The sequence below is a fragment of the Microcaecilia unicolor genome, chromosome 5, assembly GCF_901765095.1.
Source record: "Microcaecilia unicolor chromosome 5, aMicUni1.1, whole genome shotgun sequence".
Taxonomy (NCBI): domain Eukaryota; kingdom Metazoa; phylum Chordata; class Amphibia; order Gymnophiona; family Siphonopidae; genus Microcaecilia; species Microcaecilia unicolor.
The window spans coordinates 166,922,084-166,949,662 of record NC_044035.1 but is presented as its reverse complement, the minus strand read 5'-3'; the positions used below and the strand labels follow the sequence as shown (position 1 = coordinate 166,949,662).

The following is a 27,579-nucleotide window of genomic DNA, read 5'->3' as shown; positions in this document are numbered from 1 at the left end:
ATTACTCTATGTCCTTTCTGGCTTATCCTCCAGGAGAACCGTAAACACCAGAAGAGGAACGAAATGTTCTGCAATGCAGAAAACAGTCCAAAGAAGAGCAGAACATAAGTCTAATATGATAAAGCCTTTGTGACACTTTGTAAAATGTACAACGTGGCCACGTTTCACCTCACTAGAGGCTGTGTCAGGGGCTAAAACAGCTATTGAAGTCCCAAAGGGCACATACATGTGAGAGCTATAATCCAATGAAAGCAGCAACAATCAGCCTTGCAGCTTGTAGGGTTGATAGAAACACTGCAACTGTCTCTCTCATTCAAACTGCAAGGCCGATTGTTGCGCTGTTTTCATTGGATTTTAGCTCTATTGCGTGCGTGTATGTGCCCTTTGGGATCGCAATAGATGTTTTAGCCCCTGACGCAGCCTCTAGTAAGGCAAAACATGGCCACGTCAGGACATTTTACAGTGGCACAAATAAAACATTTTTATCATATTATGCTCTTCTTTGGACCGTTATCCTCCAGAAGAACATTTTTCTCAGTCATTGTTAATATGTACAAATATTAGAAATGAAACCTCTCTTCAACCCACGACAAGTATCATAAAAACGGATCTTACAGCCTACCCAAGATTTAAAGCTTTAATAAATTCTAAAGCGTGCTCATTGTCAATCAAGCAGATTGCCTCCCTCCCTGCTCCATTTCATTTCCCTGTAAGCTGCCACACTGACAGTAAACATGCCATGCATGCTGGAACATGTAAATAGCATCTCATCTGGCACATCATACGGAAGAATGGAAATAAAAACAAAACTGGATCAACATTTGTAGGGTATATGACATGCTTTTGCTAGGTCACTGGAACACACAAGATATAATGCAACTGGGCCAAACTGGTACCCAGACAACACACCAAGGATTACACCACTATGGGAAACAAACTAGAAAGGATAACAGATGCATCAATACTTTAATCTGCCATTATAAAATATGAAGTGAAAGAGTAGTTTAGTAGTTAGAAATGTGGGTAGCAAAACCAGGGAAAGTTCAAATCCTGCTTCTCCCACTAACACTTCTGTTGCTTCAGGTACAAAAACAATTGTGGGCCCATTTGAGCAGGGATATGATTCATGTACCTAAATTTAATTCAACCTGAGCTCTGATTGGGAACCGTGAGCAATGAATCTAAAATCAAAATACAACATATTTATAGCTTTAACCTAGGCCAAGCCCAATGCAGTTAGCTACCTTTAAAACTATTCATTGTAGCAACAAACCAGAAATACTAACAAGGCTGCTTTCCTTCCAGATTTTCACTGCATCTAAGCCTCAACCCTAGATTCAACAAGTTTTTGGTACTGCCAACAGTAACCAAGTCTAAATCTAGAACTGTACAAGGACTGCCATCACTATCACTCTGTGGACACCTGTTCTGATTATATTTGTCCATCCATGCAAACGCACATTCAGAAATACACAAGACCCTTGGTAATAGGTGCTCCCCACATAAATACAATTTTTCAAAGCACTTACACTTACAAAGGTCCATAAGTTACCATGTAAATTTGTAAGTCTAAGTACTTTGAAAATATGCTTCATAGTGTTCAAAAGGGAAGTTAATATACAGAGCTTCTCAGCTGAGAATTACAACAAAAACGAGATACTTGGAACTATCATGTATTTCCTCTAGAAACATGCTTTCTTGATATACAGTTCAGAGGAACCAATCATGGTCTGAGTTATTGAAGGTAGATCATCACTAACTAAATAAATAAAAATTACACCTTCATCCTGCCTATTGTAACATCTTCATCTCCCCGTTCTCAAACCGGTGTGAAGGCATGATGAAGCGGCACAAGGTTCTGTAGCCAAAGCATGCACTCACTCGCGTATGGAAGACAAAAAGGAGACTGCAGAGCAGGAAACTATTCTATTATAGTGAAATGTCACAGAGTAAATTACTTTAATGGATACGACATTAAAGACTGGCTCGCATTCCCTCCTATTCTGCAAACTATGGAAAACACCATTGATGAATCCAATCCCAATCTTTTTGTACGCTGCACAGTTTAAAATTATATAACAAATCACAAGTCTGTCTGGCGAGTTTCTCCCTTTAACCTTATATTTGGTTCACAGCCACCAGGCTTTAATAGAAGGGTAACTGGACCATTCCACTGAACAGTGAAGAAGCTTTGACCCACATTCCCTCCTATGCTGCAACTATGGAAAACACCTTTGATGAACCCAATCCCAATCTTTTTGTATGCTGCACAGTTTAAAACTATATAATTATAAATTATATTGCACATTGTGGCATTCAGCCAAACAAATCACAACACGTCTAGCTGGTGAGTTTCCTCCCCTTAACCTTATATCTGGTTCAGTGCCACCAGGCTTTAACTAGACCATTCCACTGAACAGTGAGGAAGCTTTGACCCAAATAGCACATTTACTTCTTAAATTTTATAATATCTTTATGAATGTAAGTTGCAGTTGTTGTGTAAGAAGCTATGACTTGCCAAAGGTATCTCTAACTTGGCATTATTTCCTGTACATTCAAGTTGACAGAATAGCTTTTGTTTCGTTGCATTGATGGTCATGTACAAGTACACTTTTTTTTGGAACATGAGTAAGGCTGGGAGAAAAACAGCCACAGAAGAAATTAAATTTCACTGGAGAGAGATTCTTAAACCTAAATATAAACTTCTGAACATATAGTAAAAAGTTTTCCATGTTCTCCACAGTTAAATGAATCCGATGTAGTATTTCAGAAAAACTCTCCAATACTTTCATAAGCTGCCTATCATCACACATCTAAACAGAATAGATCAACACATACTAAAATAAGTTAATTTGTTCAATTTAGCTTGTCTGACTTTATGGAAACATCTTTGCCAATAAAGCCCAAAACCTAGCGTTCCACTGAAGAGCTTCCAAAATCAAGGACCATGGCCAGTTATTGAATATCACTAATGTGAATATGTATATTTAACTGGCTCAATCACATATAGACACAAACCACATATAAAATACAATTAACCAAGCTGACAGGGATCAGGAAACAAGCTGATGAGCCTGGACTGACTGCTACTACAACACAGAGGTGTGTGCATGATGAGACATCTTGCCACAAAAATATCAACACTCTCTTCCTGCTTGTCACAACCCGAGATGTTGCAATGCAAAATCCCAGACACAAAGATAACATTGTAAGAATCAGGCGGGAAAAGCAGGCTGTGAGCAATGAATGACTCTTATTCTTTTTATGTGCTGAGCTTTCGGAAACATTACAGATTGCAGATACCTGTAAGGGGAGGTGGCAATTCAAGCTGAAAGGCTTGCATTGAATCCCTGCAGCTGGTGGCATAGAAGACAGGGCTGTGATCTCAGAGAAGAAAAGAAAGACAACTCACTGATGTCAATCTATGCGTCTTGTTCTTGAAGACACTGCTGAACAGAAAAGAACCACAAAATTATATAATGGACTATAGAATTTTGGAAACAGCAGCACCATCAATGTGTAAGTATAGAAGAAGTGTTTCTGTATAGAGTTCTGTAGGGGTGCCCTGTATCCTGTGGCGTTCCGTGCTTGGCTGACACCCGGGGCGGATCGCTGCTGCGCGCACCCCCCCCCCGGGTGCAGTGCAGCATGGCACCCCCCTGGTATCAGCAACACCCCCCCGGCGCAGCGCCTCTCACTCCCCCCGACAGTCCCCACCTGCCTACCAGCTGAGCTCCGGCCGGCACCTCCAATCTGCAGCGCTGCTGACTTTAAATGAAGAAAACCGTCTCGTCGTTGACCCTTCACTCACTGAGTCCCGCCCTCGAGGAAATAGGAAGTTATATCAGAGGGCGGGACTCAGTAGTGAAGGGCCTACGACGAGACGGTTTTCTTCATTTGAAGTCAGCAGCGCTGCAGATTGGAGGTGCCGGCCGGAGCTCAGCTGGTAGGCAGGTGGGGACTGTCGGGAGGAGTGAAAGGCGCTGTGCCGGGGGGGGGGGGGGTGGACGGAGCACCCTCCCACCCGTTGACACCCGGGACAGACCGCCCCCACCTTGCTACGCCACTGCCTGTATTCAAAGACATGCTGTGCACCTATATTTGCCCTCCAGTCTATCTCATGTACAGCTGTGGAGGAGAGTTTCACAGAAACTTGGGAATATGGTAATCCTCATCAGATACCTCGTTAGTGAGGCATCCTGTATCATTCAAGGTGAACATCTGGAAGCCCAACAGCACCTCATTATTTTGTGACTGTATATCACCTGCTGAACAGATGTATATAGTTTTTCTGATTGGTCCTGGATTGTCACCTATGGACCACTGGGGCAGTGGCAACTTTGGGCTTGGAGAGAAAATTTTTGGATAGGAGAGGAGAAGGTCTGCTGGCATGCACATACTCTGAGGAGAGGGAATGAATTGTCAGTAACGTCTATGAATGGTATCTTCCTGTGTCAAGCTCAGCACAAGGAAGGATTCAAGCGCTTCTTATTTACAGCTTCTGCTAGACTGAGAATCTAACTGCCTTTGCAGGGCAAGCAATAGCTGATACCTACAGGGGATTTGCTGGGATCAGCTAGAGCACTGAAGAAAAGCCCAATTCATCACTCATCTTACGCTGGAGCTGCGGATTTGCAAGGGTGAGAGAAAGGGATTTTCCTCTATAGTTCAGGTTTAGGCAGTTAGTTGTCTTTTGCATGCCAAGGATAAGTTATTACTCAGGCACATGGAGGCGTATTTTCAAAGCACTTAGCCTTGCAAAGTTACATAGAGGGCCATTTTTGAAAGAAACGTCTAAATCAGAATTTGGACGTTTTACAAAGATGTCCAAATTCCGAACAGAAAAGGTCATTTTTGAAAGAGATGGACGTCTTTCTTTTATATTCAAAAACACTATGGACGCTCTGTGATTTGGATGTCCTTTTTCGAACAAAAGATGTCCAAATGCAAGATGTCCAAAACAGAGGAGGAGTGGCTTAATGGTTAGTGCAGCGAGCTTTGATCCTGGCAACATGGGTTCAATTCCCAGTGCTGCTCCTTGTGACTTTGGGCAAGTCAAATGCACACGGGGCATTTTTGGATATGACATCTAAGTCTGAATTTGGACATTTTAAATCAGAACAGGAAAGGTCATTTTCTACAAAAAAAAAAAAAAAAAAATGAAAATGCTGTTTGGAAAAATGTTTTGTGATTTGGATGATTTTTTGGTCCATTTTCAAACAAATACATCCAAATGCAAAATGTACAAAATTCACTTTCTTGTGTAACTATTCACATGTTCTAAGTGTGGAAAAAGCTTTGACTGTAATGTAAATCTCAAAGTGCATCAGAAAGTCCACAGGGGAGAGAAACCATTTGCATGTATACAGTCTGGTAAAAGCTTTGGTCAGAAGGTAAACCTCATAATGCACCAGAGAATACACATAGGAGTGAAACCGTTTACATGTCCTGAGTGTGGTAAAAGCTTTGGTTGGAAAGAAAGCCTCACATGGCAACAGAGAATCCACACAGGGATGAACCATTTGCATGCACTGAGGAGGTAAAAGCTTCAGGTGTATTGGGACAGGTAATTAGGAAATGTACACTCTTGTTATGAAGTATGGAAAAATAGCACTCTGGTATTTAAATATATGTAATGAGACCTCCTTTCCATCTATAGATCTGAATTCAAAGCCCAAATCTAATGATAAACAATAGACACAAGGCTCATATGTTATATAACAAAAAATAGAAAGTTTGGCATCAAGTAGAATAGTGGAAACGTTGAAAGCCCAGGAAAGCAATAGGGCATCCTTGGGGGGAACTGCAGGTATACATCTCACCATTGCTCCCTTATCTTGTCTGCTGAGCCCCCCACCAAACTCATTACCCCTAACTGTACACCACTACCATAGCCCTTACAGGTGATGGGAGCACCAATATGTGGGTACAGTGGGTTTTGGAGGACTCACAGTTTCCTCCACAAGTGTAACAAGTATGAGGAGGTAGAAATCTGGGTCTACCTGTCTGCAGTGCACTGCACCACTACTAGACTACTCCAAGGACCTGCATGCTATTCTAATTGACCCAAGTACAACATCTGAGGCTGGCAAGGTGGTTAGTGCAGCAGACTTTGATCCTGGGGAAGTGGGTTCAATTCCCACTGAAGCTATTTGCTATAAAAACATCTACGTTTTAGTCTTGGATGTCTTTGTTTTGTTCCATTATTGCTGAAAGACGTTCATGTCTTAGGAACGCCCAAGTCCCACCTTGAACACGCCCATGGCATGTCCCCTTGAGATTTGGACGTCCTTCTGACGGACTTCAGAGAAAGACGTCCAAAAAGAGGTTTCGATAATACCGATTTGGATGTTTGTGTGAGATAAACATCCAAATGCTGACATGTCACTTTTTGGACGTCTATCTCTTTTGAAAATGAGCCTGATAGTAAGTAACCTATGGAAGTGCTTTGAAAATGAGCTCCGTGGTCTATAGCCTAATGTAGCTGCTAACCTGTAATTTTCTCAGGAGTACTGTAGTTGTAACCACACACACACAGGAATAATGCCATTATATACATATATTATTCCTTCTTTAGGCGACAGTATGGGTAAGACCTTAGGACCACATTAGGTTCAGTCATATTTCTTGCAAACGAGTTCACAGTAATTACTCACAGAGTGATTTTCTGTCATTGTATTTGTAGTTCTCCAGATACTTATACTAGGAATCATCATCAGCACCAATGGTACATTCAGCCCAAGAGATCAGTCTAGCATACCCAGTACTGGATGACTTCAGTATAACTGAGCTGTAGAACACATGGCCACACTTGCACGAGAGGCAACTGCCCAGGGCACAGAACCTCTATGGAGTGGAAACATGACTGAATTACAAGTATATTAAAGCAGAAAGCCGTGTTTTACAGCACAGTGACCTGTCCAACACTTTACTGTTTCTTTCAGCATGTCTCCCCTTCAGCTCCTCATTCCCTGCCCAGCCCCTTCAATAAAGCCAGTAAAATAGGTTGTAATTCCATCATTTTGTTGTAATAGAGAAGAAACAAACATGATATCCTCACCAAAGTTGGCAACAGAAGAAAAAACTAACCCTTTAACTCCTCAAACCTGGCATACAATAAATAAATAAATAAATAAAAACCTACATTCACCCTCAAGCCGGTCAAAATTCAGCCAGCAGCATCAGCATTGTTTAAATATAAGACAGCTGAATATTGGTCAGAACCCACACAACTATATTTTACCTGGAACATACCCCTGATCCCCCCCTCCGGTCTCAAAGTAGCCCTCCTTCCTTCCAAGCCCACCAGACTCAAAACCCTCCAACCCCACCTGGATCAAATCCTCCTCACCATTAACCCTTGTGGTCCTAGTGGGGGCATTGGGGCAGGGACAAAGCCCCCTCACTCCTGCTGGCTGCAAATAGCCACTGCAGCCTTGCAGTACTGCAAGGACCACAAGGGATACAACCAGTTAAAATATAGTTTTGCGGGTCTCGGCCAACATTCAGTGCCAGGACCTGCATAGTTATGTGGGTGAATTTAAGGCAGCTTTTGAACTGTTCTACATTCACTCACTTACCTGTGTGGGTGCTGGCACCGAATAATACTGGCACCTGCATAACCCCTGGCTGCTCTCCAACACCACTCCCTATACTGCTCCTGACTTGCCCACTTTTTTTTAATGGTCGATCAGAAGTGATATTCAGCAGCACTGTCTGGTTTACTGCTGCTGAATAATCGAGGGTTAAGCGAGCCAGAGTCGCTCCTGCCCACTCTGAATATTGGGCGTTATCTCTCACTTCTTTGTATCTGGATTTAAATAGCTAACACATTCATTACCAGGGGATTTAAATGAGCTGTGCACTTTTGAAGTATATATATCTAACAGTACCTCTATTAAACATTGCTTATCCTGTGGGGTTCTACTAGGCTCAATTCTCTCATCAATCTTGTTCAATCTTTTTACCTTTGGCCTAAGTGCCTGTCATCTGCATAATATAGTAACATAGTAAATGACAGCAGATAAAGATCTGAATAGTCTATCCAGTCTGACCAACAAGATAAACTCATTTTACATGGTATGCGATACTTTATATGTATAACCTGAGTTTGATTTGTCCTTGCCATTCTCAGGGCACAGACCGTAGACGTCTGCCCAGCACTGTTCTTGTACTAAAAGTTCTGAAGCTAATGTTGAAACCCCTTAAAATTTACGCATTTTAGTACATTACACCACCATTTCATTAATGAATATTTAAATCTTCCAGTTCTTCAAAACTGTCTGGAAACTGTCATAACATGGTTAAAAGAATCATTTGGTCTTCAATCAAGACAAAAACATAGCCTGCTGTCTTACAGGCCACACTCCCCCCCTTCATCACTTACACTTATCCTTTTTGTCAGGATCCCTAACTGCACCATCATTCAGATACCTAGGATTTACCCTGGACTCACAACTTACCATTTTTCAACATATCACAAAAGTGCTAAAGTCAGGATTCTTTGCCCTTCAGTCTTAAATCAACCAGAAATTATCTAGAAAAGAATGCTCCTCGTACACTGTTCATAGGCTCCCAACTGGATTACTGTAACATGGTGGAAGCAGACATCTTTACAGCAAACCTTAAATGATTGCAAACATTGCAGAATACTGCTGCATGTGTTTTACATAGCATCTCACACAGAGATTGCATTACTCCTTTGCTCATACACGTATACTGATTACCAGTTGAGCATAGAATCCTATATAATAAAACTCACCCTCAACGTTCTGAGGACACTGACGTCACTGTCAGGTCCTCCAGGCACTGCCTTCCGGTTCAAAGCCTTCGTGGTGGTGAAGCCACCGAAAACACTGTGTTGGGGCCCCGCCCTCGCGTCAAACGTGATGATGTCGAGGGCGGAGCAATGGCATCAGTGGCTTCACAACCAACGATGCAGCAGATTGAAGGTGGCGTGCCGAGGTCCGCAACAATGGCGGGCAGTGCCATCAGAACGCCGAAGGGGTGAGTAGGGAGGGGGGGGGAGGTTCGGAAGGAAATCGTGCTAGCACCTGTTTCATTTGCGCAAGAAACGGGCATGTTTTACTAAACATAAGATACTAACACTAATACATAGTCTACTTGTCATTCCATACATTTTCACAAATTATCTTCAAATCTCTAAATACCACATACTTGTACTGCCAGGCCTAGCACGAGCGAGCTGGGAATCAACAGGACCAGTGCCTTTTTTTTTTTGCTGTTGTTGCTCCATGCCTTTGGAATACATTGCTGCTGTATTTACATTCTGAAAATTCCTACACCAAATTTTGATCAGAGTTGAAAACGTACGTCTTTAAAAATACTTTTGGAAAAGATTTCAAATAAACTTAATACTTCACCTATCTTAGCTACTAGACTGAAAACTGAACTGATAAAGAAATGGGGAGAGGGGAGAGATACTGCAATTGAAGGTCATTGTATGAATGTACACATTCTACTCTGGAGGATAGATTTCTGTCCTATTTTATTTAAGGAGTTTCTTTCACATTGACTTCTGCTTCAAATAAGGCAGTATAGAAAATCTTAATAAATGATAAACAATGTTTATTTGAGTCTCTCTGTAAAGCTTGTGTACAAGAATCATTTAAACATACGGTGCCCATGGCAGTCAGGACCAGTTCAAGGGTATTATGTGCCCTCTAGGCAAACTTTAAGCCTTGCACCCTCCCCAGGTAACTTTTAGGCCCTTTGGCTCTCCTTCAACATATCAAGATCACCCTAACAGCACTCCTTCCAGAACAATCTGTGTAAATGGACTTTGAAAACTGCACGCCCTTCCAGCTGGTAAACATACTTCTTGCTTCTTTTCATTTGTGTGGCTGTCAGAGTCCACTGTTTTGTTTTGACTGAAGATGCTCTTTGGCAAGTCCCAGAAGCAACTGCCTAGTCCTTCCTAATGGTTGGGACTGACAGTAGCACAAAAACTTACGTACAGAAGCTGTGCACAAAGCCTTCTGCACTTTATTACACTGATCCATGAGAAGGAACAGAAGGAAAAAGAGGACTGCAGCGCAGAGGGGGCAGGAGAAAAGAGGAGCCAGGGTCAGAATAAGGATGCAAATCCCTAGTTACCTTCTGATTGAACACCAAGTGAAAGGTCCCAATGCATGCAGCAGTAGTCTCCAACACACGGCCCCCAAAGTCCTCAGTCAAGAGAAATGATCTATACAAATCCTGAAAATGTGTAGGTCAATCTTGCCAGCTCCAGGATTGCATTACCTGAAAAATAGGTTGCCATAGGCCGATCCTGTACATGTCTGTGTAGGGCAGGTGTAGGACCTATACTATGTCTATGCCATATGTATCTACGTACAGCCTAGCACAGATCAAAGATTGTGTAGTAGCACGTGTAACCGTGGTGCAGTGGTATGACAAAAAGCAATGAAATGAAAAACACTGAGCTTCTTTGCAAAATAAAGAACAGAGAGGAGGGTTAATGCCTCTTGCAGACTGCCTGTATTGTCTGAAAGACAGACCCTGGGAAACATTTGCATTTAGAAAAGTGCAGGAACCCAAGGAAACGAAAAACACCGAAGTAGTTTACATAATAAACATCAGAAAGAAGTGTTTGTGGCACTGCAGTGTGTCTTTCTCAGGTGTCTCATTTATGGTACCTGTAACTGTTTACAAGCTAAAATAAAGACAGTTTTTAAAATATATTCTTGAAGTGTTGTAGAATCAGTATTAAAAGTTTAATATGTAAACCTAAAGTCTCTTGGTGGCCCTCAGAGCTTTCTCATGACCACTTTGCAGCCCTTTACATGAAAAAAGTTGGAGATCACTGGCAAACAAGAGAAAAAGTCCCTCAGCTATTAAAACAGGATTAGCTTACAATAAAGCATCTACAACAAATTCATAACTGTTTTCTGACAGCCAGAAAAATGGAAGTCTTCTGTAACGTACATATTTATTTACATTTTTCTCACACCTTTTTCAGTAGTAGCTCAAGATGAGTTACTGTCAGGTACAATGGATATTTCTCTGTCCCAGGAGGGCTCATAATCTAAGTTTGTACCTTAGAAAGTTCAGTTCAGTGACCACTAGAGCACTCCTATAAATGAATACAAACGGCTTTTCTGAAGATTGACCTTATTTCAACAACTACATCAGTCTTCTCCAATATAAGTAATTCGAGCCGGGCTACCTGAAAGATCAAATATTTTGCAGTGAGGATGTACTTCAGCCAGGACAAACCGCGATAGAAGTACCCCTCAGAAGTGTGTGCCAAGTAAGATCCCTGCACTATCAGGTGTTCCTGCGCTTTGCACTCCCAATTCTTATTATCTGCCTCGTGCAAATGTGAAAAGCCACTAATTACTGCCCAACTCAGCACAACTTCTTTCTGGACACAACGTCACAGAGCTCTGGACAACCATTCTCTTTGCAGACTGCTGAGATCAGCTGTATACGGAAATCCCATCCTCCTGAACCGCAAACTCACTGTATAATTCCGAGAGCGTGGAACGAGGTTTTAACCCCTAGAACGCCAGCGGCTATGAACTGGCACAGACGCACGGAGACCACTCGAAGACTTCGCCTTTGGCTTTTTATTTAGAGGGACGACGGAAGATAAGTGAAAGCAGACAGGGGGAAAAAAAATCCAGACACGTTGTAAATGTGCTCTGCACACCCCCAAGCCAACCCGAGAGAAAGAAGCGTTATGTAATTTATATACAACAGGAACGACGCGCCTTCCATTCTATCCTGTGCCGGTGCATCCTTTCTCCCAATTTACCTTCCCCGGTCTCACATAGCCCAGAATTAACGGAAATGATAGGAGAAACCAGTAAGTAACGCTTCTTACCTGAGCGGGAAACTGAACGAAGGTGACCGCAGATATCACCCGGGTGCGGATCCTCAGTCCCTCAGGTTAAACTGTGACGTTTCAACGCGCACCTCAAAATAGCGCAGACGAGCGCTAATGACTTGTTAGTCCGGCGCCCTCGCGCGACTCCCTCGGCTCCTCCCACCACCGCTGGAGAATGGTAGGAATGCAGTGGCGCCTGTTTACCCGGCTCCGCCCGTTCCTGTTCGCCAGCCCGAGTCTTGCGGGCAGCCGGCTGGGCGGGGCCCCCCGGAGGGGGCCTGCGGGTGCACTTCAGAGAGTTCCCGGCGGAAGGTTGCCGTTGCCTCTGGCTTCCGTCTATCCCAAAGCCTTCCTCTGCTCCAGCCTGAGGCGCCTACTCTCCTCCCCCACCTCTAGCTGTTGTTTCACCTTCACTACAGCTGCTTAGACCTTAGGACGAGGGGTACTAACGGTTTCCTTGGCTGGCATGATGAGTAGCAAATAAACGGACAAGCGAAAAAAAAAATCTTAAGGTGGTATCTTGTTTATTGGAGTAATTAATACATTTTGGTTAAACTTTTGGGACCTGATGTACCTTTTCTCACGAACTATGACTGCTCGCAAAATAACAAAACAAAATAGAATCATTTGACAGAATTCTAATCAGAAGTAAAATAAGCATTCATTCGCTATAGCAAGCAAAAGAGGGAAAACATTTATCAGAAGTCTAATAGTCCAGCCTGTTTGCAACAACTGTAGGGCCAATGTAATAAGTTATTGTTAAAACAGCGCTGAGCTTCAGCCACATATGCAGTAAAAAATAAAATTTACTTTGATGCAGTAAACAAACCAAAAGTAAAGAATAAACGAACAAGAACACATTTTATTGCATTGGGGATTAGCTGTAGAAAAATCGATATATTAGTGCAACTTGGAGGAGCACTATCTGCTCATAAACCACGCGATAAGAGTGTGACGCCCTCATTTCAAGACTCACTATCAGTGCCTGCACTTCAACAAGACAAAAGTTTGGAGGACTGGGGGGGGGGGGGGGTGGAAAGAAGGTAGAGAGAGATGCCAGACTGTAGGGGAGAGAAGGGAGAGAACGCATGTGAGGTGGTGGGTTCTTCAATGTGTAAGCTGGAGAAGGGGGCCAAATGTGTGTGACGTGGCATGTCTATTTCCTGCAGGGGCGTATCTGAGGTTCGGTGGTAGGGGGGGCAGGGGCTAGAGTGAGGGGGCACATTATAACCCCCCCCCAGCCGCCGTCCCTCCCCCCTCACCGCCGTTAACCCTCCCCCGCCTACCGCCAACCCTTTCCCCGCCTACCGCGGTCACCTACCCCCGAGGTCCACTCCTGCCGGTTTTTTTAAATATTACTTCAGCTGGCGGGGGACCCCAACCCCCGCCAGCCCAGCCGAGGTCTTTAACTTCTTCATCCTCGTGCTGTTAAACCTGCAATGCATCCTTCCAGTTTGACGTCGCAGCACATTGACGTCCTGCACGTACAACGTGCTGCGACGTCAAACTCCGTCTAACTGGAAGGATGCATTGCAGGTTTAACAGCACGAGGATGAAGAAGTTAAAGACCTCGGCTGGGCTGGTGGGGGTTGGGGTCCCCCGCCAGCTGAAGTAATATTTAAAAAAACCGGCAGCAGCGAACCTCGGGGGTAGGTGACCGCGGTAAGCGGGGAAAGGGTTGGCGGTAGGCGGGGGAGGGTTAACGGCGGTAGGGGGGTCCAGGGCGAAATCTGCGGGGGCCCAGGCCCCTGTGGCCCCACGCAGATACGCCCCTGATTTCCTGTACCTATAAGGATGTGCTCTAAAACATGTGTACAGTGCGTGCAATCCGCTTAAGTGCAAGGGTCTGGGACCAAAGAAATACATGCAGTTAACCGGAGCGTGTACTTAACCGTTGTGACCCAAAGAAGCTTGACATCTGATAAACGTATATACAGTACTGTTTATTATACGTACAATATACAGTCTCCGTTAACTGACATTAGGCATAGGCGGTCGGTGGCCCAACTGTTTGGGGAGGCTAAAGGGGGCATGGTTAGGTGTGGGGCCAGGGGTAGAGCTTAAATCCATAATTGTCTGATAACACAGAAAAAAATAAAGGTCACAATTAATACCTTTTATTAAATTTAGATATTAGCTATGTATCATATGTCAAAGAATAAAGTGGTTGCTCAAAGCATATGCTAACCACAATCGCTCAACTGCAAAACACTATGCACAACTTTGTGCAAAAACACACTCAGAACCTTACTTTACCATAAATATTACACTGGGCAAAACCTAATACACCAATATACCACCCATACGGAAAATGCAGACCGTCAACAATATGAAACAAGGGATCATAATATCATGATATGTGTGGAGCCACAAAACACACTAATTCATGTTTAATGTGGGATAAAATGCCATAAATAAGTAAATAAATATAAACTTTTAATGTTGAGCACCTAATTCTCAAAGAGAACATATTCCAAACACTATAATGAAAATAAAATGATCTTTTCTACCTTTGTTTTTCTGATCATGCTGGCCCAGTATCCGATTCTGCTGCTATCTGTCCTCTTAACTCCGTTTCCAGGGCTTCCTTTCCATTTATTTCTTTACTTTCCGCCTTTCTTCTTCATTTCTTGCCCTGCATCTGTAAGTAAAAGCTGGGTCCTCCACAGACTTAACTGTCCAGTGGATCCAGCTTCTGCCTATGTTCTTCCTCCATGTGCAGTTTTTCTCTCTTCCTTTTCCCTCATCTCATCTCCTTCCTTACTCTTCTCTTCCCTCCATCCATGTCCAGCAACCCTCCTCTCCCCTCCATCCACCCATGTCTCTGTCTTCTTTTTTTTAATAATTTGTTTCGTCTACAGTTTTCCCCTTCCTTTCATTTCTCCCCATTAACCTTTTGTTTTTCGGTTTACATTTCGGCTTCATGTTTTTCTCTTCATTCAGCCCCTCTTTTCTTCTCTTTGTAGTCTCCTTATCTGTCTCCCATTCCCCTTTTCCTTCACTCCTTGGTTTGTTTTGGTTTTATGATTTATTCTTTTCCATTCTCAGCTGTATCATTCTCTTCATTTTGAATTGGCTGTTGGAAAGAAATATTGAAATTAAGCAGAAAAAAAATCTGAACTCGAGACTGGGTTTCCTTTAATAGAAACATTGACAGTTTGCATAACGATCAAATATCTCAATATCTTTTTCCCCTGCAAAAGGTTTCTTTAAACACGTTTAGTAATAGTCCAGGACCACATAAAGGCCAGTTTGTTTGGTTTTTTTTTACTGTATCACCGGCTTCAATGTAATATAGCCGCCAGACCAATAACCTGGGATATAACATGTTTGAATATCACACATTCCCAGTCAAATTTAGCCACTCTCACAGATTTAGAAAGAAAATATAATAGTAACCCTGGTCACAAAATCTATTTTTTCCCCCATCAATGGAATAATTAATCTGACCATCCTATAAATCAGTCGTCTGCTCTGAGCAACAGGTAAAATAAATTAATTCTTACCATAGCCAGTTTAGAGATACTGCATCACAATCCTATTCCAACCCCCCCCCCTCCCCCGCAGAATTTCACTTATCAGTGACAGAAAACATCAAACTTCAGCCTACACCATTTCCTTTACACCGTACGTGCCAGTGGGTGTCTGTAATCTCTTAAATAGATTTCCTTCCCCTTAATTAAAAAAAAACGAGGACGTATTGCTAATGAAGATTTGGAGGGGGGGAAAAAGGCCATATCTTTATTTTATTTGAACTGTATCGAGAGAAACACACCTAGACAGAGAAATAGAAAGTTAAGAGCAGGGTACATTAATTATTCCCACGCCTGCGTCCCTTTCACGGACAAATAGGGTTTCAGGTTCATAGGGTTAGGTGGAGAACGATAACTTATCCGCACACCCGATCGCTCGCTCTCTCCTTCCCTCCCTCCAAGTCCTCAAACGCCAGAGTAAAGCGGACTTTAGCGATTGAAAGCAAAAGTAATGGCACAACTTACCTGATAGTTTTTATTTCTTTTCTCAGCCGTAGCAGCACCGCTCTTTCCATAGGCGCCCCGTAATAGAAGCTGTGACCTTTTCTGCCGCCGCCCACCCCCGCTGAGCCCGCCCTCTCAGCTCCCCGACCTTCCCGCAGTGGCCGCCCGGCGTTTAAACCTTTTTTTTTGTTTGTTTGTTTCAACAATTTTTTATTGATGAGGTCACATGATATACAATTCCATCTCAGTCAATATAAATCGTATAACTGCGAAGTCTAGTACATATTACTAAACCTGAAATGTCCATCATCAATGTTTTCCAAACTTTTCTCCCCTATCCCTTCATTCTTGTCTTCTCTTATACGTTTAAACCTTTTTAAGTTGCAGCGACGGCTCACCTCTGCTCCAGCCTTTCCCTTCTCGCTCAGTGTCCCGCCTTCCTCTGATGAGGTATTTCCTGTTTCCGCGAGGGCGGGACACTGAGCGAGAAGGGAAAGGCTGGAGCCGAGGTGAGCTGTCGCTGCAACTTAAAAAGGTTTAAACGCCAGGCGGCCACTGCAGAAAGGTCAGGGAGCTGAGGGCGGGCTCAGCGGGGGGTGGGTGGCGGCGGAAAAGGCGAGGAAAGGTCACAGCTTGGCTGGGGAGGCTTAGCCTCCCCAAGCCTCTTATAGGGGGCGCCTATGATGTTAGGCTTACTTTAAATAATCAGTCATAGTCCTCTGTACACTCTTGTGTCATCTGCCAGACGGTAAAAACTGTCATAGCACCGACATCCAGTGGCCTCCAGATAGGCCCGCACGGTGTTGAGACTCTCCAACGCTCTTGCAAAAGTGACAGGAGGAGGTTGTTGAATTTTGTCAGCATGTGCCTCGCTGCTCATTTCATCATCTGTTTCATCATCAGCCATTGCCTGTGTGTAGGTGCATATCTGGACATCAGTGCTGTTGTCAACTGTTTGTAGATTGTAATCAACAGCTACATAGTGATGAAACTCCTCTTCAGTAACACCGACTAGCCTGTTCATCTGACACGTTTGCAACAGCTGCATCTGTTTCGTCCCTCTCCACATCCCTAACATTGCCCGCTTTTAGCAGGTCACAGTGGTTGCCTGTGTAACATGATTCCAGGCTTCTTTCTGCATATGTAGGTAATCAATAGAAATAAAACAAAATAAAACGTGGAAAAGAAAATAAGATGATACCTTTTTTATTGGACATAACTTAATACATTTCTTGATTAGCTTTCGAAGGTTGCCCTTCGAAAGCTAATCAAGAAATGTATTAAGTTATGTCTAATAAAAAAGGTATCATCTTATTTTCTTTTCCACGTTTTATTTTGTTTTATTTCTATTGATTACCTTTAAAAGTGGACTAACATGGCTACCACACCTCTCTACTGCATATATAGGGAATCCAACAGTGATAGATTACGAGCCAGTTCAACAGCACGTTTATCCTTGCCAGTCTGGTCATCCATAACGCTCATCAGATGATGTAGCACAAGAGCCTGATAATGTTGTTTGAAATTGGCTATTAAGCCCTGATCCATAGGTTGGATCAGAGAGGTAGTGTTTGGTGGCAGGAAGACCACCTTGACGTTAGACAGCCTGACATTATCACTGTGTGCAGCACTATTATCACAAAGCAACAAAATCTGACGCTTTTGTGCCCGCATTCTAGTGTCTAACTTCTTTAGCCACTGCTTCCAAATTTCCCCAGTCATCCATGAATTTGCGTTAGCCTCGTATGACACAGGAAGTCGCTTAACATTCTTGAAGCAACGAGGCTGTTTGCTCTTTCCAATGACGAGTGGCTCCAACTTCTCACTCTGTTTTTCACCATGCTGTTTCTTGAATTTTATGTTGTTCCTCTCCTTCCATCTTTCCAACCATCCAACAGTGGCATTGAATTCAGTTAGTCCAAGACTTTCAGCTAGCTGATTAGCTTTCTCCATAAGCAGTGGACCACTGACAGGAAGCTGTCTGCTCCTGACTTGAGAAAACCACCGAAGAAGAGCATCTTCTACATCCTCAGCTTTTCCTGCCCATTTACATTTCCGGTGTGGATTTGTATTGTTTTGCCAGTCTTCCAGAAGCTGGTCTTTCTGCTTTAAGATACGTGAAGTTTGACTGGGATTTACACCACATTCTTTAGCAATAGATACTTGACTTTGTTTGTTTTCTAATTTTTTAAGAACTTCTATTCATTCAGCCAGTGTTAAAGTCTTACAGTTGCGCGATGACGACAACTCCAGTGTACACTCTTAACAAGTTTCTTTCGCTTATTCTGCCTGTGGCAGTTAACCAATGTAATTTCAAATTTATTGCCCCTTTGTCACGTGCCAATCGGCTTCCATATTCCGTGCTTGCGTTTATGCTGAGTCTTTCCTGCAGAGGAGCGATCTTAAACCATGCATATAAGAGAATCTTGCACTTATCAGTGGTGCGCTAAACTGAAGTTTGTCCCCATAGAAATCGATAGCGCCAAAAATGGGACCGAAGTACGGCATGCAGTTAAACAGAGCATGCACCTATCCGACGTGTACTTAAATGGAGTGCACTGTATTTACTTTTAGCCAGGAGTGAAAAGCAATTTGCAACCCAGAGAATTTAGTCATATTGCCTCTACTCTGTATTCTTTCCCAGGCTCCAAAGGGAAAAAAAATGAATGTTTTATGCTACTCTTTTCATTTACAAAGCAATGCTATACTTAAATCTTCCTAGATTTATATCTTGGGCACACCATTTGAAAAATCCCACTCTTTGACCTTTAATCTTACTGTTTTGGATAGTAAATATCACTTTCAACTCTAGCATTGTTCACACCCCTTTATAAACAGTATTTGTAAAAAGCTCTTTAATCTGTAACAGTCAGTGGAATCTTTAGGACAATAGATGAGCACACTGCTTTGCCTCTCCTACTTAAATGCTTTTACTCCCTTGATGTTCACTCTGTCACTCCTTTGTGATTCTATAGATCTCAGTGTCTGCCTTTAGTCATTGAACAATTAGTGGATAGAACTCAATTATTTTGGAGTGGAGGAGTTGCCTAATGGTTAGAGCAGCAGGCTGAGAACCAGAGGAGCTCAGTTCAAATTCCATTACAGCCCCTTATGATCTTGAGGGCTAATGCAGAATGCCTCACAGTAGAGATGCTGACTGCATGCTTTCTACCATGAGCGTATCGCTAAAAGTTGTCCATGCAAATTACTACCCGGTTATCCAGGATTTCAACCCACTTCTGACCATTAAGCAGCAGTGGGATTCGAACCCGGTGCAATTACCACCCTTACCAAGGACTTTTTTATTTTTAAAACAGATTGAGCAGGTGGGGTTCGATGGGGTGGAGGTGCCACTAGACTCCATAGAGCAATAGTTTGAAGTCAGGAGGGAGGAAGGAAGAAAGGGGTCAGTCATGTTGGGGGGTGCCATTGGGAAATGTTTCAGACCAGAACCTCAAAATAACAGACATTAAATGGTCAGAAACACCATGTCCGACCACCACAAACTAAACCTATCACTAAAATGGCTCTTACCACACACAACAACCTACAGCACCAGAGGCCAAATAGATCCAGAAATATTCTGGCTACAGATTTACAATGGCGGATAGACTGCACAAATGGATTCTGCACACTACCTCACAGAATAGAATGAAAGATGCAGAAACATACTAGACGAAATAGTGCCCTTACGAACAAGAACCTCACGCAGGCATAACACCATACCATGGTTTAATGATGATCTGAAAAAGCTAAAAACACAAACAAGGAAACTCAAGCGAGCATGGAAAACAAATAAAAGATGAACACACACTCAACGCATGGAAACAGATACACAGAAAATACAAATATGCTATAAGACAAACCAAAAGGACGTATTACAAAACTAAAATAGGGCCAGACTACAAAGATATGAAGAAATTATACCAAATTGTGAACAAACTATACTACAGTGGTCACTGCAACCAACACAGACATCCAATCTGCTGACAAACTGACTAATTACTTCTATTAAAAAATTCCCAACCTACAAAAAACGCTACCTCAGAACAATACTAACACCGAAAACTTCATCAATAATCTGGACCCAAACCCTGGAAAATACCCAGCCGACCGAACCTGGTCAAACTTCACGCTTCTCACCGTTGAAAAAGTAACCCAGGCAATCAAAAGGTTCTCCAGCACCCACTGCAAGCTGGATACCTGCCCCAGCGACCTTCTAAAATCCACCCCTGACCGCTTCACAACAGACCTCACATCCCACCTTAACTACATGCTCCAACAAGGTCTTTTTCCTGAGGAACACAGCAACATCCTACTCACCCCAATCCCAAAAGATGCCAAGAAAAAAAGCAACCGAAATTAACAACTACCGCCCAGTTGCATCTATTCCATTAGCAATTAAATTGATGGAGAGCATGGTGACCAAACAGATTACCGACTACTTGGACAAGTTCTCAATACTCCACGAATCACAATCAGGTTTCTGCCCCCTCCATAGCACCGAATCTGTGCTAGTCACTCTCCTGGCCAAATTCAAGCAGGAAAAGCCATAGGTAAAAGTATACTTCTCCTACAATTTGACATGTCGAGCGCATTCGACATAGTAAACCACAAAATACTACTGAGACTCCTAGACTATTTCGGAATCGGGGGAAATATACTCAACTGGATCAAAGTTTTCCTCACTACCAGAACATACCAAGTAAAATCAAAATCAAACATATCACCACCTTGGAAAGCAGACTGTGGAGTACTGGGATCACCACTATCACCAATACTCTTCAACATAATGATGATCCCACTAGCCAAGGCATTATCAAAGCAAGGCCTCAACCCGTTTATCTACGCAGATGATGTCACAACTTACATTCCCTTCAGACATGATCTAACAAAAATCAACAACGAAATTAAACTCGGCTTGAATACCATGGATTCATGGGCAAACTCCTTTCAATTGAAGCTGAATACTGAAAAAAACACATTGCCTCATCCTCTCATCTCAACACAATACATACAAACCAACAACCTTAATCACCCCAGAACACACCCTCCCTATTTAAAACAGCCTGAAAATACTCGGCGTGACAATCGACCGCAACCTCACTCTCGAGAGCCAAGTGAACTCTACAACAAAGAAAATGTTCCACTCGATGTGGAAACTTAAATGCTTAAAACCTTTCTTCCCGAGGGAAATATTTCGTAACCTAATACAATCAATGGTGCTAAGTCATGCAGACTATTGCAACGGAATTTACGCTGGATGCAAAGAACAACTTACAAAGAAACTCCAGACCGCTCAGAATACAGCAGCCAGTAATATTTGGCAAATCGCGATTCGACAGTGCCAAGCCTCTCCGTGAAAAACTGCATTGGCTGCCAATCAAAGAACGTATTACTTTCAAAATCTGCGCCCTGGTCCACAAAATTATCTATGGCCAAGTCCCAGGATACATGACAGAACTTATAGACCTACCACTCAGAAACATAACCAGATCATCTCGAACATACCTAAACCTCCACTATCCAAACTGCAAAAAAATTAAATACAAAACAACCTATGCATCCAGCTTCTCCTATACAAGCACACAATTATGGAACGCACTGCCAAAAGTTGTGAAGACAACCTACGACCACCTAAACTTCAGGAAATCATTAAAGACCTACCTGTTAAAAAAGGCATAGTGTCAGGTTCTCAGGTTCAGAGCCCGCGGGGCCGGGCTCTGGAGCAAACGTGAGCCCTTGGGCTGCTGCCGAGGAGCGACAGCAGCAGGCAAAACCCACCAACCAACACTGGGTAAGCACACCGGCAGGGACTGCAGGCACTGCCCAGCGAACCGGAACACATGGACTGGAATCCCCCGGACTGGAGGACACAGGACTGGAACACTGGACTGCAATCCCCCAGACTGGAGGACACAGGACTGGAACACACACCGGACCAGAACACACTGGACTGGAGCGCACTGGACTGGTCCGCACAGCATCACCTGCGCTTGGCCACTACCCCCCCCCCCCAAGGGTTGAGCCCTTGGGTTCGAGTGGCCGGCAGGACTTACCAGATACCGGATGACACAGGACCAGGACTGGAAACAGAAGTACTCCTAAACCTAAACTGATCTAAGTGCTCCCAAGCCCTAACCCAGCAGGAGTGTTCCTAACAGAAAACTGACAAAAGGACTTCCTAAGCCCTATACTAAACAGGAGCTCCTAAGCCCTGCTCAAGAAAGGGACTTCCTAAGCCCTAAACTAACAGAGCAGGGAACTAAATACACAAGCTAACACAGGTGCTACTAAGCACCAAGCTACAAGCAGTGCTCTACAACTCTAAACTAACTAAGGTGCTCCTATGCACCAAACAACCAAAAGAGCTCCTAGCACTAAAAGGGAAGACAGGGAAGGCACAAGGAAAAAGCAGGAAAGCAAACACACACTAGCAAAGGAGCTTCCTAAGCCCCCATGCTACAGCAGTCCACACCGCACTAACCTAACCCAGGTTCCACTAAGCACCAAGCTACTGACGTACTTCTCACAGCGAACTGAAGTGCCTCTAACAGCACCAAACCCAGAAGTACTTCTAACAGCAAACTGAAGTGCTTTCTACAGCACCCAAAACCCAAACAGCAAAGACTGCAATGCTCCCAATAGCACAAACCCTGAAGTACTTCTAACAGCAACAGAGCTTCCAAAGCCCTACACACAGCAATGCTTCCAAACCAAGAGGGAAAAGCAGGGGAACCACAAGGGAAAAGCAGGAAAGCTAAACACCCAAACACCAGTGCACACTGCACTAACACTAACCTGGACCTTAGCAAAATCAAGCAGGGAAACTAGACACAAAGTCAGAAGTGCACACTGCACCACCCTACCTAAAGCAAACACAACCAAAGGCTCTGAAGGAAACAACACCACTTCATTATCAAGGCCCTCCCTGATGATGTCACACTCCCTAGACCTAGGCAAAAGCACACTGACCCAGAGAGGCCCAACCTACACCAATGCAACACCGTGAAGCACTTGAGGCCAGTACACCCAAAGAGAGGTAGAGCTAACTCAGTCCACCCACACAGCTGTAGTAAAGTAAAACAATTAACCCCATGCTGCTGGAAGCTGCCAGCACAGAGAGACAGAGCCAGCTCAGAAAGAACAGAGAAAAGAAACAGAAGCCAGCTAAGAAGCTGACCCCCAGGAAAGAGGTAAGTTTGAGAGGGGTTCTGACCCCAATCATAACACATAGCCCGCCGACCCAACATAAATGCCTGCGCTCTGCAACACAACATAACCAAAGCTTGTACTGGACACTAAATAATCGTTCCTCTCCTTGATTCCCATCGTAACTGAAACATATGTTCCTTACTTAACCATAATACCACCTGTATTTGTTTCTTTACCAGACTGGTGAATGCCTCTACGGTACTATGTAAGCCACATTGAGCCTGCAAATAGGTGGGAAAATGTGGGATACAAATGTAACATGTGACAAAGGGGCGATTAATTCTATCTCAGATAGATTACTGCAATTTTGTATATAAAAATATCTACTGAAAAAGCTACAAACAATACAAAATGTAGTGACCCATCTGATTTTTTTTTGACCCATAAATGTGATAGAATAACATCAGAGTGAAGTTTAAACTACACAATGTTTTTAACATTTTCTATGGTCAGGCTCCACTTTATATATGTCATTTATTATTTATTTTAATTATGAGAAAGAACCATATAACATGCAACACTATGCTACTGAATTTCCTGGGTACCAAGAAAACTTAGATCAAAGCAGATGTTGACATTAGTCTTTCCTTACCAGGCAGCTGTATGCTGGAGTTCTCTACCGTTGTGTTTAAGGTCGATAGACAATTACCTTGAATTTAGAAGAGTCTTGAAAACTTTTATATTTTCATAATTTATGTACTTATTTAAGAAATGGTTTTAATTGTGTCACCTAGGGTTGCCTAGGATTTTATTTTGTAAACTGCATAGAACCAAGAGGATTTTGTGGGTTGTAAGAAATGAATTAACAACAACGATATTTAATGACTGTCTTAGAGTTGTCATTGGCTAAATTAAATTTCTGCGTTAACAGTTACTCTGGTTTTTTTTCTTGGCGTGGTGGTTTCCTTCTGTCCTTCCAGCTCAGAAAAAAATTGTCCTTTATTGGTCTTGGTGCTATGAACCTTTATTTGGAACTCGTTGGGGGCTTTCCCTTACCTTGGGGGCAGCAGAATATCTCTTTATTTGGAAGGGTCAAACTGCTCTGCTGTCCCTCCCCCAAACTATTTAGTTTCTGATACTCTGTTGGGTAGAATATTGATCAAGCCATGGCCCCATTCTGCAGCTTATGCCTTTCCTTATATTTCAAACCCTACCTGTACACAAAGGCCACAAATCATTGAGCGATGACTGAAACTATGCAGCAGGGAGCCACAGCTGGACTCAGAAACTTAACTCATCTCCTTCACATGGCAGTCACATCACTTGTTCATAGTAGCTGAGACACCACGCAAGAGAAATATTTTTGAGCTTCGGAACCCTTTGTATTTTGTGTCTAGATCTTTGTTTGTTGGCAGCACCTCTACACTCTTTTTCCTTGGATCTTAGAGTGTGATGTCACTGATTATTTGTCTCTTATATAGGAAAATGAACAGTCAAAGGGTATCAGAGGTGTCCCACCAAAAAGATCACATTGACTTTTCATTGTTTTCTGTTTTTACATTGTAATGGATAACAAGAGAGTTCATGCTGGAACTGTGATAATATATTATTAACATGTTTTAATGTAGCACATCTGCCATACAGACTAACTTCTTAAATATCTTAGACTCTTATATCAAGCTGCACTAGCAGTTCCCAGTGCAGTAATGCCGACAAAGCCCATTCACTTTGAATGGGCTTCGTTGGCATTGCTGAGCAGGAACCGCTAGCGCGGCTTGATAAAAGAGGCCCTTAATTATCTGCTAGAAAGACCACATGTCTTCATTAAGTTTATGACATCCTCACAGGAAGACAATCACTCTCCAGTATATAGTGGTATCAGCATCTTAACTATCCCTTGCCCATATCATTCACCTCCATATGTCTTATCACCCTGATCATACATCATCTCTGTGTGATTCATCTTCATAGATACTGGTCTGTATCCTAAATATGTCTTACCTATATTATTCATAATTAGAGATTTCAATGACTTTGCCTTCTTAAATAGCTTTAACTAAGCCTCATCACTCTCAAATATTTACTTTGGCATTTGTATAGCATTTGGTGTCTTACTAATTATGTACAGATACAGTTCCCTGCCTCAAGGAGTTTACAGCCTCTACCAAGAGGGGCCTATTCACTAAATATAAAATATTTTTAGTGCAGGCAGTGAGAACACTTACCATGTGCACATGGGGTGTAATTCTATAAAGTAGGCACAAATATTTATGCACCAATTATGCACACAAATGATTAGAATAATGGCATATACACATGTATGTGTGCACATATATTCATAAATGCCAGATACCCACTATTCTGCAACTATGCACATATCTTGGAAAGTACACGGCAGTCTCTGGGCGGGGCAAGTTACACATATATGGGGGATTCTATATATATAGAATACGCTTAGGTGGACTTCACTGCAACTAAAACTATGTGCACACATTTACACCAACGAAAACATGGCGTAAATCGCTGCTCGTATATTTAGGTGTACTGGGTCATACTCTATATCAGCATGTGTGAATTTCAGAATGCTCACAAAACGCCCATTTCCCTGCCCATAGCCATGCCCCTTTTTTACTGTGCGCATGTCATGTCTGTGGTCGTGACCCCTCTCAGACTCACCTTATTTCCGGTGGTCAGCTTCTGAGCTGGCTTCTGTCTGTTCTTTCTGAGTTAGTTCTGTCTCTGTGTGCTGGCTGCATTGGATCGTCTGTGTGCTGTTTACCGTTCCAGACTTCAGCCCAGTCCAGTCCGGATCTTCCGGCCTGACAGACTTGCTTGGCTTGTTTGAGCCTGCATAGCACCCGTAGCTGCCTTGTGATTGCTGCAGCTGAATCTCAGCTGCTGCTGAGCTTATGAGCCATTTGGAAACTCTCTGCTTTGCCTTTGCAACGCCTAAGGCCCTGGTATGTTGGGGTGCTGGTGCACTTCTGCCTAGTCCAGTTATAGTCTGTAATTCTTGCCTGATTCTAGTTTAGTCTTTGTGTAGCTTTGTGTTCTGTATTGCTTGTTTACTGTATTGTTTGTTTCCCAGTCTTGTTTCTTGTTTGTATGTCTTTGTCTAGTTCTTGGTTGCCTGTGTTTATTGTTCAGTGGCTGCCTGGCAGCTTTTAGTCCTGTCCCTTATCTATCAGTGTTTGTTCCCTGTTTCAGTGGCTGCTTGCAGCTTTCAGTTCAGTCCCTTGTCTGTCTAGCCTCCCTGTGTGTTCTGGTCCCTGTGTGCATCCTGCTGGTATCCTGTTCCGGCCCTGTCCGGCAAGTCCTGCCGGCATGGGCGTAGATTGGGGGGGCGAGGGGGGGCATTGCCCCCCCAAACGAGTCGCACCGACGAACTGGCGGGGCTTAATTGTGTCTTCCCCGCCGGCGCTGCCTCGGTCTCTGACTCCCTGTTGTCCGTCGCCGTCAGCGCTGCCATTCATTCTCACAGGCAGCCTCGTTCCCGCTCCCCTTTGCCGCGTCCTCCGGCTCTCTCTGTTAAACAGGAAGTGCATCAGAGAGAGCCGGAGGACGCGGCAAAGGGGAGCGGGAACGAGGCTGCCTGTGAGAATGAATGGCAGCGCTGACGGCGACGGACAAAAATGCTGCAGGGAGTCAGAGACCGAGGCAGCGCCGGCGGGGAAGAGCGAGGCAGCATGCTGGCTGGTGGCAGGGAGACAGGGAGAGACAGTCACAGGAGCACTGTTGAGGGGATGGGGTAATGCTAGGTAGAGGTGAGCGAGAGAGGTGGGGAATGTTGGTGGGGGGAGATGCATGGGGGAGAGAGAGGGAGAAATAATACTGGATGTGGAGGAGGGAGGGAGGGACAGCAAGAGAAAAGGGGAAATGTTGGAACATGGAAGTGGGAGGGAGGGAGACAGAGAGAGATGCTGTATGGGGATGGGAGAGATGCTAAAAGGGGAAAGAAGAGAACGAAAGAGATAGACGTTGGGCCCAGGGTGCAAGGAAGGGAGATACTGAGAGTGATGTGGGCAGTGGGAGAGAAGACGGAGGGAAGAGAGGTTGTACATGGGGATGGATGAGAGGGAGGGATAGATATACACTAGAGGGGAAAGAGAAAAAGAGGGAGATTGTGGATCCAGGGACAGAAGGGAGTGAGGGAGAAATGCTGGACAATTGGAGGGAGGGAAGAGAGAGAGGAAGAAATGCTGGACCACAGGGAAGTGGGGGCTGGAAGATGCTGGGGTGTGGGTGTGTGTGTGGAAGGGACAGGGAGATATTAGGCTACAATGGGAGAAAGGGAGCAGGCGTGCTGGGCTAGAAGGTTGGAGGGAGGAAGTTGCTGCAAATGGTGGAACTATTTGGGAGAGGCCAAAGGGGAGGTGGGAAGGAAACAAATGAGAGGATGATAGTGATGGGGGGGGGGGCAGAAATGTGGTAAGGGAGAGTTGATTAAAGATGAAAGGAAATGAAAGGTTGGAGGAAGGACTGAGAAGAGGAATGGGGCAGCTAGTGGGTGAGAGAAAGAAATGGAATTTGATAGCTGAAAACTAAAAAGGAGAAGGATGAGGACAAGGGTGAAATTTAAGTGATCATAGAGGAAAG

General features: G+C 43.7%; 1 protein-coding gene across 7 annotated transcripts in view; it reads right to left on the bottom strand.

Moving 5' to 3' along the window:
• KIFC3 (kinesin family member C3) overlaps positions 1-12,342 on the bottom strand; it is a 177,636-nt gene extending 165,294 nt beyond the window's left edge. For 4 of the 7 annotated variants that reach the window (XM_030203558.1, XM_030203555.1, XM_030203563.1 and 1 more), the window contains exons 1-2: positions 11,849-12,342; positions 3,304-3,449 (exon numbers count right to left, since the gene is read on the bottom strand). Coding sequence is in view for 4 of the 7 variants with exons in the window: in XM_030203555.1 (XP_030059415.1) it covers positions 3,304-3,343 (40 nt within the window). In the remaining 3 variants the exon portion in view is untranslated. Of the gene's footprint in view, positions 1-1,148; positions 1,156-3,303; positions 3,450-11,848 lie in introns of all 7 variants that reach the window. The other 3 variants (XM_030203556.1, XM_030203561.1, XM_030203562.1) reach the window with 3 other exon arrangements.
• Between the last annotated feature and the right edge of the window lie 15,237 nt (positions 12,343-27,579).